This window comes from Lipotes vexillifer, unplaced genomic scaffold (assembly GCF_000442215.2).
Source record: "Lipotes vexillifer unplaced genomic scaffold, Lipotes_vexillifer_v1.1 scaffold614, whole genome shotgun sequence".
In the NCBI taxonomy this organism is placed as follows: domain Eukaryota; kingdom Metazoa; phylum Chordata; class Mammalia; order Artiodactyla; family Lipotidae; genus Lipotes; species Lipotes vexillifer.
In genome coordinates, this window is record NW_006787203.1 from 100000 (window position 1) to 117592 (window position 17593).

Here is a 17593-nt window from a genome sequence, read left to right on the forward strand (position 1 = left end):
CTCTTTCCGCCTTATTTCCCATCAGAGTCCTTGGAACATGCTAGAGCCTCATATTTATGAATGAAAGCACGGTAGTATATAGAAATAGGAATAGCAAGATAAGAAGTTATAAATTGGGAAATATATCTGACTATAATTGAGAACATGTAGAGGCTAATGAGGTGCCAAAGCTGATGAGAATAAAAACATCTTTATTTTGTGTTTCTAACTATACTCATCAGTGTTAGATATGTGTTGTGAGAATCTTAGAACATATGCTTCAATAAAATGCTCCCTTTTTCTCTTTTTACTGAGATCCTAATCTCTCTTCGCTCAGACTCTGCCCTGAGTTCCTGACTCTGTTGTTCAGCAACTTGATCCTTTGCCCTTGATCCTTGGAGTCCAACTGCCTTCCCCACTTTAGGGGACAGAAGGAGACCAGAGCCACTGTCCTGCAGAGTGGGACTGGATACGGAGCGAGAATGGCGTGTGGCTCTGAAGCATGGAACAAAGAGGAACCAAGGACCGCTTGGGTAAAAACAGGCTTGAGAAACAAGGGACGGTCTGAAGCCATCACAGGGGCAGAGAACCAGGAACTGGAACCTAAGTGGAGAATTACTGGGAAGATTAAGCAAGACAGTGAAAGAAGACTCAAGAAAGCAATCGAACAGGAAGCAGAATCAGTAGTGATTTCTTGAAGACAGTGATTCTCATGAGAATCACCTGGTGACCTTTTAAAATGCTGATGGCCTGTCACAGTTTCAGGGACGCTGGCAGAAGACAAGAGACTCCAGCGTCAGAGACATGAGCTTCATGTTTGCACCAATGTGTCCAGCCTGCAAATACCAAGGGAGCAGTGCAGAATAATCCAGGTGGAAAGTGTGCAGGCAGTGGGCTAGGTCACGGCCGAGGAATCCCGAGCTTAGGAAACCTCAATCTTTTATAATAGGTTACAAGCAAATCTGCCCAGCCTTTGTACCCCAGAGGAAGCACACAAACCCGCCATCTGCTCTGGGGCAGCCACTATCTCTATCTGCCCAAAGCTGTTCACTATAGAAACATCCTTGAAAAAAACAGTCCAGAACACAAGCTCTGTGTGCAAAATGTGCGGAAATGCAAGTGACCCATGGGAAATTATAAATAGCTGAGCTCCAATCCAGGCCAATTAAATGATAATCCCTACAGGGTTGAAAAGGGGTGCTTTCCCTGTTGGGTGTGGATGACGAGATCAGGCTTCTTACCAAATTTCTTCCTATAGGCTGAAAAAGTCCAAGATTCCCTGAGGTCACAAAGCAGAGGCTTTATTTCTTTTCAGGCAGGAGGTGGGGTCCTGTACCAGTTTGGTACTCCTTTTTTTTTTTTCTGCCGCACCGTGTGGCATGTGGGATCTCAGTTCCCGGACCAGGGATCTCAGTTCCCCAACCAGGGATTGAACCTGTGCCCACTGCAGTGGAAGCCCGTAGTCCTAACCACTGGACCACCAGGGAAGTTCCCAGTTTGGTACTCTTTTTATTGGGTGTTTGGGACCTGGTTGTAATATGTTTAGGTATCCAACAAGGAGGCTTCAGGTACCTACTCTGAGACTGCAGAAAATGTCAATAAGACACAGATTAGAGGGTAAGATCTCACTGGGTTAATTTGGTCAATCATTGTGGATGACAGGATTGATTCACAGAGAAGTGGGTAATCAGAATAGTCAAAAAGCCATTTGATTGATTACTCTGTCTTATGGACTGAATCATGCTCCCCCAAAATACGTATGTTGAAGCCCTAACCCTCAGTACCTATGAATGTGACTGTACTTGGCGGTAGGGCCCTTAAAGAGGTGCTTAAGTCAAAAGGAGGCCATTAAGGATGGGCCTTAATTCAATCTGACTGGTATCCTTATAAGAAGAGGAAGCTTGGACACACAGAGAGACACCAGGGATGTGTGTGCACAGAGGGAAGACCATGTGAGGACACAGCAAGAAGTCAGCCAAGAACAGAGGGTTCAGAGAAAACCAAACCTGCTGGCACCTTAATCTTGGACTTCCAAGCCCCATAACTGTGATAAAATAAATTTCTATTATTTAAGCTACACAATTTGTGGTATTTTGTTCTGGCAGCCCTAGCAAGCTAATATACCTTACATTGCCTTAGATATCAGCTTCTGGCTCGGGAACGTAGTACTTTTATAAAGAAAAGTTACTAGAGGTGTCCTTTCATCAGGGCTTGTCAGGGCTCTGGGCCAACCGGTGACCACTCTGTCATTGATTCACTAGAGGATATCTTAGCTGAGAGATCTGTAGTTTGTTCAGAACCTGATTGACCTGTGGAATGTCGGTGAGGTCAGAGATGTAAGGGGCTGAGAGCCATGATTGCTCTGGAATGGAGTGTTCCTGGTGGAGGAGTGAAGCATGTTTGGGGTAAATTCCTCAGTGGTGAGACAGGTAGATGAGTTGGCTGGGGTTATTGTGAGGTAGCTTCCTAGGCTATCCATTCCATTTGATCAAGGAGGGAGTGGACAGGCAGATTTTAACATCGCTTCCTAAATCCAGGAGACATGTTCTGTGTCAGTCAAGATCATGTGTCTTTAAATGCCTGATGGGGGATGATATTTTTGATGAACAGATTGTCAGTGACTGGTACAAATGAGGAAGCCCTTTCAAGGAATAAAATGTGCCGTCTTCAAAAGATTGTCTACCGTCATCAAGATAATGTACTTTCCAGGAGATGTTGCTCAGTGAAACATGTAATCCAGTGTGTTCCTCCCACAGGGGCACTTGAGGATCAACAGAGGATGCTAGAAGAACACGGCAGCCAAGGCATCTGCTTCCTGCCACAAAGTAGTAAATCAGACCTGCCATCCTCAAAGTTTCTCATCTCCTTCTACCAAGCACGGGATGGGGAGAAATGAGGTTGCCATTCTGAGATATGCTCATAGATTTAAAGAGACATTACATTTACTAATTCTAAACATTGAAAAGACATGGGTACTGGACCTCTTTCAAGTCTAACACAACATATCTGCCTGAGACCTAAAATCGTTCCATTATAGCACCTGGTCAAAAGCTGCATCCACCAGAAGTAGCAGCCAACTGGCCCTATCCACTGCCCAAGTCTGTGGTCAGCTAGTGGCCATATTATGACGGGGCTATCAAGTATTGGCTTAATTCTTCTAAGAAGCCCAGTTCAATCTGGAGCCTAGCCAGTGGCGAAGTAGGAATAACATGTGTGCTTCCCCTGCTAAGTGTAAAACCAGACAGGCAACCCATGAAACTGGCATGTTCTGACATAACCGACTCTAAAGAAGAAACACTGGAAGGATCGCTGTTGCCAGTGAATTTTCCTAGAGGAATAGCAGAGGCTGTTATAGAAACAAAGCAGATTACACGACTCTGGGCTCCATCATAATGGCCTGGATCTGCCCTCTGTGGATGTCCCTGCCCTTAGTCACCCAAACACATCTAACAGTCTATTTTAAAGCAAGGTTAAGCCTTGCCTATTGTTTGAAGAATGGATTGTAGCACTACTAACAATGGTCTTCAGGCAATTTGTTTAACTTCTCTATGCCTCAATTTTCTCAGTTGTAAAATGGGGATAATCACGGTATCTAATTTAGAGAATTTTGAGAATTAAATGAATAAATACATGTAAAACAATGAGAACTGTGCCTGGCACACAGTAAGTACTCATAAATATAGCTATCATTTTTTTTTAATGTTTCAAAGATAAATTGTTACACAATAAACTAGATACAAAACTACAAGGGATCCTGACAAAAATGAAAAGATTTATCTATATCTACCGTATCTATTTCTTGCCTACCCCAATTTCCTTGGGGAGAATGGATATAAAGTCTTTTCCATTTAAATTTGACATAACTTCCAGCATGACCTTGAATTTGCTGCTGTCACCCTCAGCCCCTGTTGTTCTCTCTCCTGTAGCCCCCCAGGTCAGAAGAGGGGTCAGGGCTGGGGCAGGGAGGTCAGAGAAAGCAGCAATCAAAACCCCCAAGTGCATAATCAAAGCTAGGGAAAAGAAAAGAGTGGGAGTGGCACAAGAATAGGAGAGAGAAGAGGTTGTAGGCGCGGAGAGCCTTTGATTCCAGGGATGACGCTGCCTCTAGACCACAGGGGCTCAACGTAGAATGATAAGGAGTTAAAAGTATCTCTGGGGGCTTCTTCCCTGGTGGCGCAGTGGCTGGGAGTCCGCCTGCCGATTCAGGGGACGCGGGTTCGTGCCCCGGTCCGGGAGAATGCCGCGTGCCGCGGAGTGCCTGGGCCTGTGAGCCATGGCCGCTGAGCCTGCGCGTCCGGAGCCTGTGCTCAGCAGCGGGAGGGGCCACAGCAGTGAGAGGCCCGCGTACCGCAAAAAAAAAAAGAACAGAAAAAAAGTATCTTTGGTGTTGGAGGGGATTGCCTGGCAGAGAGATCACTGGTATTATGAGTGTACTGGCTTTGTGGAGGCTGCACAGGTATGGGATCAGAAGTGTACACGGTGGAGCTAGAATTCTGACCTTAACTGTTTTCATGCTTCTCTTTTGCATGTTACGGTCCAGGTACAGTAACTGACTTCAGTTTCTCAACAGCACCCTGCTCTCCTGAGCCCTTGGAACTTTACATTAGCCATTATCTCTGTCTGGAACATCTTCTCTACTCAATCCTGTCCCCTGGGCTGACTCCTATTATTCATCCTTCGGACCCCAGTTTAGCCCTTCAGGAAACTTCCTGACCCTCAAGAATGAATTAGGCACCACTTCCATGTACTCCAAAAGCACCTTTTACTTTTCTTTCTTTTTTTTTTTTTAAGATTTATTTATTATTTATTTATTTTTGGCTGCATCGGGTCTCAGTTGTGGCACGCGGAATCTTCGTTGAGGCACGCAGGATCTTTTGTTGTGGGTGCGGGCTCTTCACTGTGGTGTGCAGGCTTCTCTGTAGTTGTGGCACGTGGGCTCCAGGGCTCATGAGCTCTGTAGTTTGCAGCACGCGGGCTCTCTAGTTAGGCGTGCGAGCTCAATAGTTGTGGCGCGCGGGCTTAGTTGCCCCGCGGCATGTGGGATCTTAGTTCCCTGACCAGGGATGAAACCTGCGTCCCCTGCGTTGGAAGGCGGATTCTTTACCACTGGACCACCAGGGAAGTCACTACTTTTCTGTCTCAGCACTTATCATGGAGTATTGTCACTGCATGCTTAATTGTCTATCTCCTGCTAAACTGTCTAGGTACTGGTATCTTTAGCATCTAATGTGATGATTGGCATATTGTGAATGTTCAATATATATTTTAAAAATTTAATTGGTGGAACAAATCAGATGGAAAAAGAAAGAGAGGGCAGATGCTTCAAATGTACTCATGGAGTAAAACAAGATATTTATTTGAATAACAACTCAGAGGAAGGGAACAGGTTGGTCTGCAAAGGATATGTGATTCCAAAAGTAGGAACAAAACTTATCTCAAGGGCAAGAAACTGATCAATGTAAGAGAAGAAGTACCAGGGAATTCCCTGGCGGTCCAGTAGTTAGGACTCGGCACTTTCACTGCCATGGCCTGGCCCTATCCCTGGTCAGGGAGCTATGATCCCACAAGCTGCGTGGTGCGGCTGTAAAAAAAAAAAAAGTACCATTATTCCAAATACCAAACCAAGCTCCAGCGTGTCTATTTAAACAATCTAAGTGGATTGTCAACACAGATTCAAGTGTCAGATAATGGCAGGAGGCAGGCAGTTGCGTGTTTGTTACAGGGACTGTGCAACCAGTCCTGGGAAGAGTAAGGTTTAAGCACTAAAACTCTCACCCCTGTGTTGAGAGTGCTGGGAGCAGAACTTAGGAAACTTAGGAAACAAGGAGTAAGGCAAGAAATCAGTTACTAGGAAATTGAAATACCAAGGACAGTGCAGAACTGACTGTATAAGTAGGAGTTGGGTAGAAGAGTCATGTGGACAGGGTCTAGACAAACTATTATAGTGTGTGTGTGTGTGTGTGTGTGTGTGTGTGTGTGATAAAATTATAGCATGTATAATATGATAGATAATAGACATTCTAGATGACTGTTTCTGGGTATAACAGCTAAAAAAATTCCAGAAGTCAGTAGATCTGTGTATATGATGATGTGTTTATGATGGTGTATTTATGACGGCGTGTTTATGATGATGCAAGCATGAAGGAGAAGGAGGAATAAGCTATGAAATATAAATACAGTTCAATTGTATTTTATTTTTCAGCATATAGGAAAATAGTACTAGAGAGCCTACCAAGGGCAAACACTCAATAAATAAAATATATAATAAGACATAAATTCTAAGAAAATATATAATATATTTACATAATATATAATATTATATAAAATATATAAAAATTTGCTCACACCAAAGTGTATGTTTTTGGTCTCCTTAAATTAAAAAATTAAATATTCATGTGTATGACCTGTAGAAAAAAATTTCTTTGTTCTTATTTACAAGTTACTGTATTATTACTAAATCAATTATTTTCTGAATTCTAATTCATTTCATAGTAGAAAATGCCTAATTACATACAACCTAGCAATTTCTGAAAACAATGCACAAATCACATGATTTTTTTTTTTTTTTGCAAAAACAGGTACAACGTTTATTATTAGAGACACAGCATAACATGTGGGAGAGCACACAGAGAAACAGTTTATTTATTTAAGACAGAAGCAAAGCAGAAATAAACACCCAGAGAGAAAGGGTGTGGGTGTCCTCCCTAATGAGGAGCACAGTAAAGAGGGGGTCAAATCATGTATATAGGGCAGTTCTTCCAGGTCTTTGTTTACCTTTGGCCAGTTATCTTGTTTCTTTTTTCACACCTGACCTGCCCTAGAAATCTCTCCAACATGCATGCACATCTTTTTGCCAAGATGGATTTCAGTGCAGAGGCCTGTGGGAGATTTGACAACATTTGTTATGGGATCGTGCCCCTCCCTTTTTGACCCCTGAGGAGCTTTTCTGCACATATGCAGTTGGGGAGGCAATAGATGTGGTCATCTTATCTCTTTACTCTAGCAGAGCTCAGCTCCTGCCCTAACTTTGGAGTGTCAGGGAAAACAAAGCTCCAATTTACTCCGCTGGACAAACTCCAGCTGTCCAGCCCAGGGCCCCATCTACCTCCTATCTCAGTATCTTTTTTTTTTTTGAATTTTATTTTATTTTATTTTTTATACAGCAGGTTCTTATTAGCCATCCATTTTATACACATCAGTGTATACATGTCAATCCCAGTCTCCCAATTCATCACACCACCACCATTTTTATACAACATATAATTAAATGTATTTTTTTAATCTTTTGGGTGTGATTGAATTATGTGCCTACATTAAAAGATTGTAGTACCAAATTCACACTAATTGGTGACAATCATAACAGCTCTTGGTGTCACATCTGTTCAGCCAAGACCACTAGTTTAACCATGCCCGCTTCTGCAGGAGCCCCCAATCTTTATGAGACAGTCTCTCAAGGCACTATGTGTAGTGGTTAATGTAGAGAGTCCAAAGCCTGGTTTCAAAGTCCAGTTGCCCTTGCTAGCCATGGCCTTTGAGCAAGTTACTTGACCTCTATGTGCCTCATATTCCTCATCTGTAACATGGAAGTGATAAGAATACCTATCTCTTTGTTGTAAAGATCAAATGAGTTGGACTTCCCTGGTGGCGCAGTGGTTGAGAGTCCGCCTGCCAATGCAGGGGACAAGGGTTCGTGCCCCGGTCTGGGAAGATCCCACATGCCGCGGAGCGGCTGGGCCCGGGAGCCATGGCCGTTGAGCCTGCACATCCGGAGCCTGTGCTCTGCAACGGGAGAGGCCACAACAGTGAGAGGCCCGCGGCCCGCAAAAAAAAAAAAAAAAAAAAATTACCCACCTGCCAACGCAGGGGACATGGGTTCGATCCCTGGTCTGGGAAGATCCCACATGCCGCGGAGCGGCTGGGCCCGGGAGCCATGGCCGTTGAGCCTGCACATCCGGAGCCTGTGCTCTGCAACGGGAGAGGCCACAACAGTGAGAGGCCCGCGGCCCGCAAAAAAAAAAAAAAAAAAAAAAAAAAAAAAAAGTATCCACCTGCCAACGCAGGGGACATGGGTTCGATCCCTGGTCTGGGAAGATCCCACATGTCATGGAGCAACTAAGCCCGTGTGCCACAACTACTGATCCTGTGCTCTAGAGCCCATGAGCCACAACTACTGAGCCTACTCACCTAGAGCCTATGCTCTGCCACAAGAGAAGCCACCGCAAGAAGAAGCCTGCGCACCGGAACAAAGTAGCCCCCGCTTGCCACAACTAGAGAAAGCTCATGCGCAGCAATGAAGACCCAACACAGCCAAAAATAAATAAATAAAAATTTTTAAAAAAGAGCCAATGAGTTAATACATGTAACATGATTACAAAAGCATTTAGCGTTTAGCTTAATGAATGTCAGCTATCTATCTACATTATTATATCTTCTCTCCCTTGTTTTCAGAGGAAAGAGCCCACCAACCCTCCCCTACAAGAATATTGGAACTTCCTCTCTCTCCTCTTAAGTTTTATCTTATGTTGCCTGGGGGTAAGGATGGCAGTGGCAGGGCCAGTTCTGGCATTCCCCAGCATGCTCTGTGGCGTGGTGGCTGAGTTCATGCTGGCCTTTCTTTGAGTTTAGAATGTGGGGTACTTAGTGCCTTTGGTTCTCAGCTTTGGGCTCAGCCACCATTCTGGGACAAGAGGAAAAAGCTCATTTGGCAGGCTGTCATGTCACTTTTTGAAGCTTCAACATTCAGCCTTCCAAAATGGCTTGCTTTCTGCATGATCAGAGAAAGCGTTCACCTCACCCAGTTTAACACAGTGTTTATCAAACAGAGGGCAGCTATCCTTGGCCTCACTCTAGCATTATGTAAGTATCCAAAAATTCTTTTTTTTTTTTAAACTCCCATAAACACAGAGCTCTTTAGCCCTTCTCCTGCCCTTCTCCTGCCTATTCTTGGGGGCGTTGAGTGGGTCGAAACATTTTGAAAATCATAGTTTTAAATATTTAGCTAATATTTTAAACACTACATTGCTTGAACTTTCTATCACAGTGTAAGTCACATTTCCCCCAGGCAGGCTCCTTAACTTATTTGCTATAAGCAATTGAGCTACTGGCACTTTTTTGATGTTTATTTATTTGTTGGGGTTTTGTTTTTGTTTTTTCAGTTGAAATCCTTCCCCTGGATCTTAAGTTGTGTTTGGTATTTTCCTCTGGGAAGAAGAAAAAATTTTTAAAAACTTAGAGTTGGCATAAAATAAAAACAAATAGAAACTGTTGGCTGAAAACTCCATATTCACAGAGTTTTCCAGAGGCAAATGTTATAGCTAATCATTTTCATATTTGCTTGGAAAATAGTCTGGAACTTGTGAGTCTTTACTATTCAGCTCTTTGGTAGGTAATTAAATGTAAGCAAAGAGCTCCTTTCCTAACAACGTTAAAATCTGCTTACTTTAATGAAAAATGTTGTGTGATATACTTGATCACAGATGTAAGCTTTTGAATAACATTGAACTAATTTTAGATAATCATTTTCCCATTGTTTTTCTGCTTGTTTAATTGCCAAAACAGGATTTTTTAAAAATAATCCAGCATGTATAAAGAACACTTGGGCTTCTGAATCTCAAAAATAAATATATGAATAAAGCCTACATCATTAGAAAAATGAACATTTCACCAAAGCAGTAGTATATGATTGGTCTCAACCTGATAAGGGTTTTTAGAAAGTGATGAAGTTTCTTTATTTTCATTTCTCCTCTGATTCCTATTGGCTATTCAATCTATTTAATGTGGAGTATATTTTATTTGTAACAAAATTGTTGTAGACAATTTGGCATCAAAACAATGAAAGTGAAGAAAGAACTTAAAATATGCTAAAAGAATGGAATTATCCAATCAGGAAGAGAAATTTTTTACTGGGTACAATTGAACATAGAACATTATATTAGTTTCTGGTGTACAACATAAGGATTTGATATTTGTATGTATTGTGAAATAATCACCACGGTAAGTCTACTTAACATCCATTGCCATACATAGTTACAGAATTGTAGAAAATGCTTTTTTTTAAAAAAGGAAGGAAATAAAATGATAAGGGTAAAATTTGAAAGTTTGTGATGTTAAATTATAGTATTTTTATTCAAAAGTCTGTGACTGGGTATCCTTGAAACGATCTCTTTACAGTGGCCATGAATTCAACTACCCTAAAACATAGCTTCCTGGGCGTCTAAACAACAGTGAGTCCATACTTGCCATATTCTCGAAGTCAGTACAGATCAGCCTAGATAAGACCCAATAGATAATAATTTATCCCACGCTCAAGTAGTCTAAGAAACAGATATTACTTTTTGGTGACAAACTGGTAGCTATGTTTGCTTCAGGGGTCAAAGAAATACCATAGCAAAGGAGACTGTGGGGACAAAAGTAGAATCTTGCAGTTTTCAGCAAAAACATCTAAGAATGCATGGACTGTTATAAATTTCAGTGGGTTAGTAAAAAATCTGGTGAGACTGGGAGGTTATAAGAATCTAACCAGAAGATTACTATTTTGAGTTCACTTCCAGATGTTCAGAATGATTTATAATGCTCTAAGTCAGGGTAATCTATATTAAATTATTTGTTTGGTGTTATATTTCTACTTTTATTTTAGTGTCACAGGAGAGAAAATTTCCTCTGTTCTGTCTGATAAAGCTATAAGTTTCACTTAAATATACTGTGCTTAACTGAAACATATACTTTTAATTGTTTTCTACAAGAATCAGAAATGAAAAACCAGATACATATTTCACTGTTTTATTTTTTCCATGATCATATCAAGAAGGCAGATGCTAGTTAAATACTAGGAAAAGAAATAAGAATTTCCTAATAGCCACTGGAAGATGTACAAGATTCAGTTTTAAACAGCTGCTTATCTACATCATGTATTTATCTGTCTCCATTAGTATTGAGTAATCTCATTCAGAAGCTCCCTTTAAAAAATAGAGACAGATAACAAATACTACATTACCTTGTTTTCCAAACAGATTGTTCAGAGATTTTCAATGATGGGTATAAGCAGAGTGGATTTTACCAAATCAAACCTCTCCAGAGCCCAGCAGAATTCTCTGTTTATTGTGACATGTCCGATGGAGGAGGGTGGACTGTAATTCAGAGACGATCTGATGGCAGTGAGAACTTTAACAGGTGTGTTAATTATGACATAAGGATTTATCTGGAGTAGGAAATGTGAGGTTTACAATAAGTTAAGCCTTTTTATTATATCCTGAAGTGTATTAATGAGACAGAATTTCATTCTCTCTTAATAATAATAAAATACATTAGCTAATCAAGAAAATATTGGGGGTAGGGGTGGAGGTGCACACCTTGGGTACTGCATAGGTCCATTTGGATTTTGCTAAAGTCAGCTTTCACTTTAATTTTTTAGAGACTGGAATGACTATGAAAATGGCTTTGGAAATTTTGTCCAAAAAAATGGTGAATATTGGCTGGGTAATAGAAATCTTCACTTATTGACTACACAAGGTAAGATTTGCCTAATATTAACTTCATCTGAAATACAATAAAAAGAACACAAATGTTTTTCACTAAATCATAGGCAATAGAACTAATTCAGTAACTACTATGATTTGCAGATGGCAATGATTGCTTTTGGGCAATAATTCCCTTTGTAAAATGTGGCTGCTTGCACCTGGGTTGTGGGAGGGAGCTTTCTCATATATTTTTGTTCCGTTCCTTGGAAGGAAAGCTAATGTTATAACCATCCTTTTTAAATGCCTTGAGTGCCTCAAAACATATATATTGTATCAGTTATATGTTGGCACAATAAAACTGTGTAACAAGACATAAATTTAGTGGCTGGGTGGCTTTGCTGATCAGGGCTGGGCTCTGCTAATCTTGGCTCAGCTTGCTCATGGGTTGGTGGTCAACTTCTTGGTCAACTAGAGGCTGGCTGTTCTAGGCTAGCCTTGGATAGAATGCTTCAGCTCACTCCATTTGGTCTCTCATCTTCCAGCAGGATAGTCTTGACTTGCTCTTGAAGCAGAGGCAGAGTTCCAAGAGAGACAGTGGAAGCACATAACGTTCTTGAGACCCAGACTCAGAAATGGCACACAGTCACTTTCACTGCCTTCTGTTGGTGAAAGCAAGTCACAGGACCAACTCAGATGTAAGGGGAAAGGAAATAGACTTAATGGGAGGAGTTATGAAGTCTCGTTGCAAAAGGAAGGGTGAAGAATTGAGGAATTATGGCAGTTTTTTGGAATCAAATACCACAATATACTAAATATTTTTGTTCCCATTCCATTTCCAAATTTTATTTTGAAAAATTTCCGAGACACAGCAAAACTGGAAAAAGTTTCAACCTACCACCGAGATTTTACATTAACATTTAAATCCCGTATCTATCCATCTATCCATCCATCAATCCATTTTTTTGGACATATTTCAAAGTAAATTGTGTACATTTGTAAAATTCCCCCTATATGCTTTTGCATGGATATCTTTAACTAGAGTTCAATATTTGTCTAAAATATCACGAGTTTAATAATAACATTTTCCAAGCTTTCTCTTTCCCATGTTCTTTTGCTCCAATCCTTTACCTTCCTTACCTTAGTTGCTATCTCAGATTGTAGTCAGTTCCACTCAAATCTGATTCTTAATGTTTCATAAGAGGCAACTGTATTGCTCAAGAAAACATGCTAAATCACACTGGCAATGCACTAAATGTAAGAGCAAGGGTTTATTTTTTCCAAATAAGTTAAGGAAAGTGATTGGTGTTTCTATATTCATAATAGTATGATCATAGTTATAGAGATCTTTGAGACACCAGAATAGTAACTCAGAGAGGATGGATAATCCTAGACGTCTAATGCTTTCTTTGTATATTCTTCTCGTGATCAGTGCTCTCTAAATTTCAATGTATTTATTATCCTACTTTTAAGTGTTTTATGATAGATATATAACATTTATCATACCAGCTTCTGTTTCTTTCACACATTAATATGCAGCTGATTTCTTGTTGAAACTATGAAAACCCCAAGAAGTAACCTTTGGCTCCTTCTAAACATACAAAATTCAAAGTTATTATTTTTCAAATTATCATTAAGTGTTTATTTGCCCAGATGCGCTTTGCCAGCACATCTGCTTCCCCTTCAGGTTTTGTTGTTGTTGTTGTTGTTGTTGTTGTCTTTTTGCAGTACGTGGGCCTCTCAGTGTTGTGGCCTCTCCCATTGTGGAGCACAGGCTCCGGACGCACAGGCCCAGCGGCCATGACTCACGGGCCCAGCCGCTCCGCGGCATGTGGGATCCTCCCGGACTGGGGCACGAACCCGTGTCCCCTGCATTGGCAGGCGGACTCTCAACCACTGCGCCACCAGGGAAGCCCCCCCTTCAGGTTTTGACTGGTGTTTCAGGCTGGCTACTCTCATGGTAGCAAAAATGTATTGATCAGTTCCAGGCGTCACAACTGCATATCACATCATCCCAAGGAAAAACAGTGCCTTTGACCTTGCATTTCTTAATTATGAGAGCCTTTAAGGCTAAGGAGTTGCCTCTGAAAATAGCTTTATCCCCATTATACAAATTTTGGCTGAAGTGTTTGCAATAAAGTTAATTTAGAAATGGTCTGTAATTGAACTTTTATTTACTCATTGACCACACAGATATTTAGATGGTTACCTAAAAGTCTGAATCTCTTCTATAATACAAAGCACTTTTTTTAGGAGTCTTGACTTAGCCTGTGTTACTGCTCTTGTCCCCTTTGCAGTCTTAGCTCACATAACATTTAGTACGTTTTGATCAGATGAAAGTGGCCTCTTCCTCGAAACCCCACTTTAGAGAGCTCCATGGGACAAGGAATTTGTGGGGCCAGAGTGCCTCCTAGACTCGCTCCAGTGGTGGGGAATGCAGCATTCCCTGCCCAGGAAGCCTTGAACTTGTCTCCAGGACCTGCTCGTGCCTCTTCTTCATCTGTCCCCACTGTGGGACAATTATACAGCTGGTGTGTGCACCCCTAAGTCTGAGGGGAGGTAAAGAAAGAGCTTTTATTTTGGGGTAAAAAGAGCGTGGGTGTGCAGCCTGGAACGCCCATGCGTGTGGGCAAAGCCCCTTGCTGTGTGTGGTGGAGACAGAGGCGGAAGAGAAGAGAAGTAGACCACAGACCAGGCCTGCATGCCGTGTCTCCATGTTCTGGCCCGGAACTGGGAGGCAGCCAAGACTAAATTCAAACCTGATCTTACAGGTCACTGTGAAAGTTTATTTATCAAAGTAGGAGGATTGAATATAGTTATTATCTAACAGTTTGATGTATAACTTTTTATGTTTCTGACAATAGTTCTGTTTCTGAAAAAAGAATAGTCTTTGTTATTTGCAAATGATGGGATAATGAAGAAAAGATGATTACTTGATATCAACTATTTCAGTCATTATTTATATTTAAGATCAACATTCTTACCAAAAGTAAGAAAAAGAGGATAAACGCTTAAACGTCTTAAAACTTCTTTTATTGTTAGATTTCTTAATCTACTTGCTAAAAAAATGACTTGCTTTCTGTTGTTCTTTGCCAAGTGAATTACACTGGCTTTTACCTGTGATAGATGTAGTAGAAATGTTCTACCTTTAATATTGCGTCCCTCATTTTTTTCGAGTAAAATATACAACAAAACATTCACGTTGTAAATACAATGGAGTCACTGCTTACTCTTTGAAAACTGACTCATGGCAGAAGGAAATGGTCTAAGTAAAATAGAGCCGCAAATTGTTTTTAAGCCTCAGTAAGTCAGCGTCATCTCACAAATTAAAAAAAAAAAACAACTACGATTTCTTTTTTTTTTTTCAGGAGACTACACGTTAAAAATCAACCTTGCAGATTTTGAAAAAAATAGCCGTTATGCACAATATAGAAATTTCAAAGTTGGAGATGAAAAGGTACTAACATTTTCAAATAACTAACACCATGAATTAACATGTAAAACATACCATATAAACCTGAAGTCAGGGGAAACAAAAATATGCAATAGAACCTAATCTTTTATTTATTAAATAAGCCTGTTAAAATAGTAACAACTGATAATGGAAGTCACCTCTTTTCCTTTAGAATTCCTATGATTTGCATATTGGGGAATATTCTGGAACAGCTGGAGACTCCCTTGAAGGGAATTTTCATCCTGAAGTGCAATGGTGGGCCAGTCACCAAAGAATGAAATTCAGCACATGGGACAGAGATAACGACAACTACGAAGGGAACTGTGCAAAAGAAGATCAGTCTGGCTGGTGGTTTAACAGGTTTGACATTTTATAAACATAATTGTAGTGGCGTTGATGACTGCTCATGGTGGGCATTAATTATAATATATGAGGTAATGTTGGTCTTCTTTGTGATACTGGTATTATTAAATAAACATCTTTATAAGAATTCTTAAGTGATGAAGTAGACTTAAGGATTTGTTCATTGTGTACATTAGTAAAGCTTGAAAGATATATCATAGAAATAAATCAAATTACTGCTTTTACAAAGATTCTTTGCAAATGGAATCATGGGTGAGTTATTATAAGTAGTGGGTCACAAATTGACACAAAGAAATAGAGAACATTTTCGACGTTCTAATAATCAAGTAGCTCTCTACCTTCTTGTATCATACCAAATGGCCATGTTATTGTAATTTTTTCTGTGTAATACTACTTTTCATTTACTGGGACTTTTATTAAATAATTGAATCCAAGCTCCTTCCAATGCATACATTTCCTCTACAACATTCCTGAAACCCAATTCCACCTTCTCATTGAATACTTCAATGTTACTTTATCAGCAGACTTATTCCATTTTTGATTGTACTAAATCAGTTTTTCTTCATTTTCCTTTTATTTGCCTGAAATTTTCCTTCTTATTACTTTGCCAGTTTTTTTTCTCAGTAGCTACAGAGTAATTGTATTCTTTTTCAACTTAATATCTTCGGGTGCTGGATAAGAAGCTATTTATTGTATTCCTCAATGTTTTCTCTTCTCTAAGCTAGATATGCCTCATTCCTGTAACTGTTCTGTACCCACGATGATATCCAGACAGTACCCTTTGTTGTAATCACAAAGTTAAGGCAGGAATGGAAAAATTCAAACAGTCTTCCTTAAAAATAACCTGATAAGCCTGCTATGTCTGCAAAGCAGATGTGCTCAGACTGTTAGGCAGTACATGAGCTTTGAACATCTTTTCTATTTAGAAGACAGGGGCCCCCTCAAAATAACTTTGCATTACAGAATCTTTAGTATTTCTGGCATGCCGTGTTTTCCATGTAATTGAGGACTAATCATTTAAATTCCATAATCCAAATGTTAACATTTTTTGATTATGTAAATACTTTTAAAACATTAAGCATCCTCTATTTTATTAAGTGGAGGTATGCCAGACATATGTCTATTTTCCCTAAAATCATGAGAATCGCCATTATGAACATCATGTGTTATTGTGATGTGCTGATTTTAGAGTTGTAGATTCTATGGAGGTACAGCTTGTTGTATATAGTGTGGAGTGTCAAGTTGAATCTAAATAGTTGTAAAAACACTATTTTATCTGGATTTTGCTTTTTTTCAAAGTTTGAGTCCATTTAATTTTTGGTCATTTTGTAAGGGAAGTGGAACACACACAGCAGTGAGAGGAGACAGAGAAACAAAGTTATCTTTCCTGTTTAACAAGTTGAAGGTGGTGTTAATCTTTTTCCCTAGCGGTTTTCTTGTTCTCTTAAAACCATCTTTATCAGCTTCTCTTCATTCTCCTTTTTCTTCCCGTTATTCTAAGTTAGCCTTATGTAAGAATTATCAGCATTACGTAAAACATCTATAATTCACAAAGTTGCAAGCATCCCTTAATGTTTGGTTTGGAGCAGAATTCCATACACGGAAATAACAACCACAATGTTAATGTTAGCAGGAGATCAAAACTAAGTACCAGTTGAACGACAGCTGGCACACAGATTAACAGGGGCTAATAAACGATTTACTTGACTTCAAAGATAGGGGTTCAGGAAGGACAAAGAAAGGCAATTCAGTTGCTGGAGCCACCCAAGGAGCCTGCATTATCCTTGGAGTCAAAGGAGATGATAAGGCTGTGCAGGTGGAAAAACAGAAAAGCTGGAGAAAAAGTCAATTGTTCCAGGAGCTCAGTGCTACCATACCTGCTACTTCTGTGGTTTAACTCCATCATCCTCTTCCTCCTTACTCTTTTTTTTTCTGTCCCATAGTTCTTCCAATTTACATGAAATCTTGGCACTTCATAAGTATATTCCACTTACAAGGCATTCCTTCTCTGCATAGCAAACTAATCACTGAGTGTTGACGTCTTCTTTGCTTTTCTGCTGTAGCATCTCATGTGTGTGCTCACGGCTACTTCTTCACCAAGGAAGCCCCCGTCTAGCTTCAAGTCCAGGCTGTTCTAGAACCTGCAAGATGCTGGAAAATTGGTCTTAGAATTCCTAAGGTTTCCTGTGTTGACCAGAGTCTGTTTCCTAATAGCATTCAAATCACAGACCAAATAAAAAACTACATGTAGTAGATGTCTATAGGAAGACAGAAATATGTCAAAATATATGTTCTGGAGGCTCAATTTAGAGTATTTTGTCTTTTTTTTTTTTTTTTTTTTTGT

The 17593-nt window shown here is 40.1% G+C and overlaps 1 protein-coding gene across 2 annotated transcripts in view; it reads left to right on the forward strand.

Annotated features, from left to right (window-relative positions):
• FGL1 (fibrinogen like 1) overlaps positions 1 to 17593 on the forward strand; it is a 33483-nt gene that overhangs the window by 14030 nt on the left and 1860 nt on the right. For both annotated transcript variants that reach the window (XM_007459897.1, XM_007459898.1), the window contains exons 4-7: positions 10989 to 11148; positions 11390 to 11487; positions 14801 to 14889; positions 15059 to 15246. In XM_007459897.1, the coding sequence (XP_007459959.1) occupies positions 10989 to 11148; positions 11390 to 11487; positions 14801 to 14889; positions 15059 to 15246 (535 nt within the window). The remainder of the gene's footprint in view (positions 1 to 10988; positions 11149 to 11389; positions 11488 to 14800; positions 14890 to 15058; positions 15247 to 17593) is intronic.